The following is a 3,558-nucleotide window of genomic DNA, read 5'->3' as shown; positions in this document are numbered from 1 at the left end:
CTGGGGTTTTGGCCAGAGGTGCGGATAGGGTCTATTTTATGTGGGATCAGTGGGCCAACGTGGGCCTAATCCGATGTGGTGGCCTCGGTCATCCTATATCCGCGCCGGGTTTGGGATGGATATGGAGAGTGCCGGTAACTCCGGGCGTTTGGGCCAGCTATGGAGACGCCGGTTTGGTGGCATTTTTCGTCCAGACAATGACCGGACAACCCGTCCGGCCGTTTGGGGCATCCGGTTGTAGATGCTCTTATCCTATCGGGGGAAGCAAGGAAGGAGTGTGGACGTGCTGAACCCATGGACATATGAACCCACTTTAAAAAAATGCATTTTAAACATTTTTTAAAATGTCAAAAAATTCAAAAAGAAATTCACGCAAACATCTTCGCAATATGTGTGTGCGGCACGAATTTTGTGAAAAAGTCTCCTTTGGTTTTTCCTCCCTAAAAGAGACAGATTTTAGTGCTTCTAAATAGCATTTTCACGACATATTTATTTTGTGTTTTCGACATAAGCCACAGAAAAAGTTATTTTTTGATGAAACTTTCTGCGTGTACATGGAATGCGAAGATGTATGCGTGGGACTTTTCTCAAAAAATGGTTGCGTTTAAAAATAAGTTTTCTAAAGTGGGTTCGTATGCCTATGGTGAGATGGTTCATCCATTGCACTTCTCAAGGAAGAAGGCGGAAAAGACTTTGCGTGCGTGCGGGCAATCACAAATTCAACGCAAGAGCGCCGGCTTGCACTTGCACCACCAGCCGCAGCTGGAGGCGGTGCGAGGTGTGAACCGCCGGGATGGTCAAAGTGGGCGACCGCTCTACAGGCTGCGCAGCACAGGAGTCCCATTCAGATGCAGCTGGCTCCCATCCCGTATCTTACTCCTAGCTAACGCAACATCATTTGGCCACGGCAGGCAGTCGGCAGCACCACAGAATTAACAATCCACTTTTTCCCGCAAAAAAAAAGAAAAAACAATCCACTTTGCATGCCGACGCTGTTGAGCAGACACCCTACGGATCGAGCAAGCAGATATCCAGAGGTCCAAGGATGATGTATTTTTCTCTCTCCCGTATTCAGATCCGTGCATCGGGAGGAGTACGTGTACGTACGTACGTTGTTCAAAGCTTCAAATGTGGACTTTGCCACGCTCCAGCAAAATCTTCCAGCCGCCAACAATGTGATCTCATCTCATCTGATGGCGGCTTTCCAAACGAAACCAAGGAGGCATCAAGATAGAGCAAATCGTATCCGCTCTCTGTCATGCTACACTGGATAAGGTGGTGTATGTCATGCACGATGTCTGTGGCCACCGAGTACTCCCTCCCTTTCAAAATATTTGTCTGTGATTTAAGCTCAGACGAAATAGTTACTACTTTTTTCGAAACGAGGCAAAAGATTTGCCTCGTCCATTAAATAAGAGGAGAATAGAGTTTGGCAGTTTGCAAGTGATCCTACAAATAAACTGCATGGCAATTACTCTCGTACAACAATACGCCCTAGTTTCTTAGCACCCGCTGTAACCCATAGGTTGGCCTCAAGCAAAATATTTTGAAGAAGAATAGGCGGTGGCGCACTCTTGTGGCAAAACACCCGAGCGTTTCTCTCATTCCAAAGAGTCCAAGAGACGAGCATGATGAGGGAGGCCATCGCTTGTCTGTCTGGATTTCGCACGCCGGTTCTTCTATCCCACCAACGCATAAGAGAGTCCTCAAGGTGCCAATCAGAGGTGTCAATGTGAGTAAGACCAAACTTGTGAATGACTGATCGCCAGAGTCGAATGGAGAAGTGACACTTGACGAAAAGGTGGATGCCTGATTCTTGCTCCCTCTTGCACACGGGGCAAAGCCCACAATTTTCCCAACCACGCCTCTCCAACCGGTCCGCAGTCCAAATTCGGTCTTGCAAGGTCAGCCAAGCGAAGAATTTGACCTTAGGGGGGACGAAATAGTTACTACTTCCTCCGTTTCTAAATATAAGTCTTTTTTAGGGATTTCAACAAGTAACTACATGCGGAGCAGAATTAGTGAATCTACACTCCAAAATATGTCTATATACATTCGTATGTTGTCCATTTGAAATGTCTAAAAAACTTATATTTAGGAATGAATGAGTAATGTGTTAATTGTTCTTAAATTGGCTCGCCGGAAGATGTTGTACTCGTTCCATCCTACTTTGACGTTAGGCACCACCAACCAACACGTCGGCTGCAGGTTTTCGTCGATGCTACATCCCATTTAGGAGTAGATTTGGTCTTCATTCCTCCCTCAGACTTCACTATACCAAGTCCAAGATGGAGCCAGCATAAATAGAGACGCCTGTCCAGTGCCGCCCGCCAGTTGCAGAAGGGAAAGGAAGCAATAATGGTGGCCGTGGCGGTGCTTGCGCCGTGGCTAGCATGGCTCGTCGTCTCCTTGCTCTCTGTCTACCTCCTCAATCTCCTCACCCATGCGCGCTCCGGCCTCCCGCCCGGCCCGCGCCCGCTGCCGCTCATCGGCAGCCTCCACCTCCTCGGCGACAGGCCGCACCGCTCCCTGGCCCGCCTGGCCAGTACCCACGCCGCCCCGCTCATGTCCCTCCACCTCGGCTCGGTCACCACGGTGGTCGCCTCCTCCCCCGCCATGGCCCGTGAGTTCCTGCAGAGGCACGACGCTGCGTTCGCCACCCGGTCCGTTCCCGACGCCACCGGCATGCATGCGGCCGGCTCCGTCCCCTGGCTGCCCCCCGCGCCACGGTGGCGCGCGCTTCGCAAGATGATGGCCACGGAGCTCTTCGCGCCACACCGCCTCGACGCGCTCCACCACCTCCGGAGCGAGAAGGTGGGCGAGCTCATGGACCACGTCGCGCGGCTGGCGCGCGACGGCAAGCCGGTGAACGTGGGGCGCGTGGCCTTCACGACCAGCCTGAACCTGCTCTCCCGCACCATCTTCTCCCACGACCTCACGAGCCTCGACGACGACAACCGCTCCGGAGAGTTCCAGGAGGTGGTGACGGGCATCATGGAGGCCGTGGGGACCCCCGACGTGTCGGACTTCTTCCCGGTGCTCGCGCCGGCCGACATACAGGGCACGCGCCGGCGGCTGGCCAAGCTGTTCTCCTGCCTACACGTGGTTTTCGACGCCGAGGTGGACGAGCGACTGCTCGGCCGCGACGCCGGCCAGCCCAGGAAGAACGATTTTCTCGACGTGCTGCTCGACGTGGCGGCGCGTGAGGATGGCAAGGACCTGCTCGACCGCCAGACGCTACGCTCACTTTTCACGGTAACAACATTTTTTTTCCTTCTGTCTTGCAATTGCAGTTGCTGTTTCAGTTTGCACCAAAATATATAGAAATTCACATGGCCAGCCATGGCGATTGAGCCGGCCGAGGATCAAATCAAACAAATGATGGCGTATTTAAAATTAAAAGCCATGATATTAGCTTTTTTTTTAAATGTTAGCATCGGAATATCTAAAAACTTTGCTTCGGCACATCACCTAGAAAAGTTTACAGATTATGATGCAGATTAAAGGTAGAGAGTAGAAGTTACCCCTTTTAGTCGAAAAGGCATGCTAATATGTTGA

At 51.6% G+C, this 3,558-nt stretch overlaps 1 protein-coding gene across 1 annotated transcript in view; it reads left to right on the top strand.

Moving 5' to 3' along the window:
• Window positions 1–2,349: 2,349 nt before the first annotated feature.
• Window positions 2,350–3,558, top strand: part of LOC119366291 (geraniol 8-hydroxylase-like) — a 3,673-nt gene continuing 2,464 nt past the window's right edge. Inside the window, exon 1 of the mRNA XM_037631999.1 lies at window positions 2,350–3,255. Coding sequence (XP_037487896.1) covers window positions 2,359–3,255 — 897 coding nt within the window. The 5' untranslated portion in view covers window positions 2,350–2,358. The remainder of the gene's footprint in view (window positions 3,256–3,558) is intronic.

Source organism: Triticum dicoccoides, chromosome 2B (assembly GCF_002162155.2).
Source record: "Triticum dicoccoides isolate Atlit2015 ecotype Zavitan chromosome 2B, WEW_v2.0, whole genome shotgun sequence".
NCBI classification, from domain to species: domain Eukaryota; kingdom Viridiplantae; phylum Streptophyta; class Magnoliopsida; order Poales; family Poaceae; genus Triticum; species Triticum dicoccoides.
This window is presented reverse-complemented; position numbering and strand designations above follow the sequence as displayed.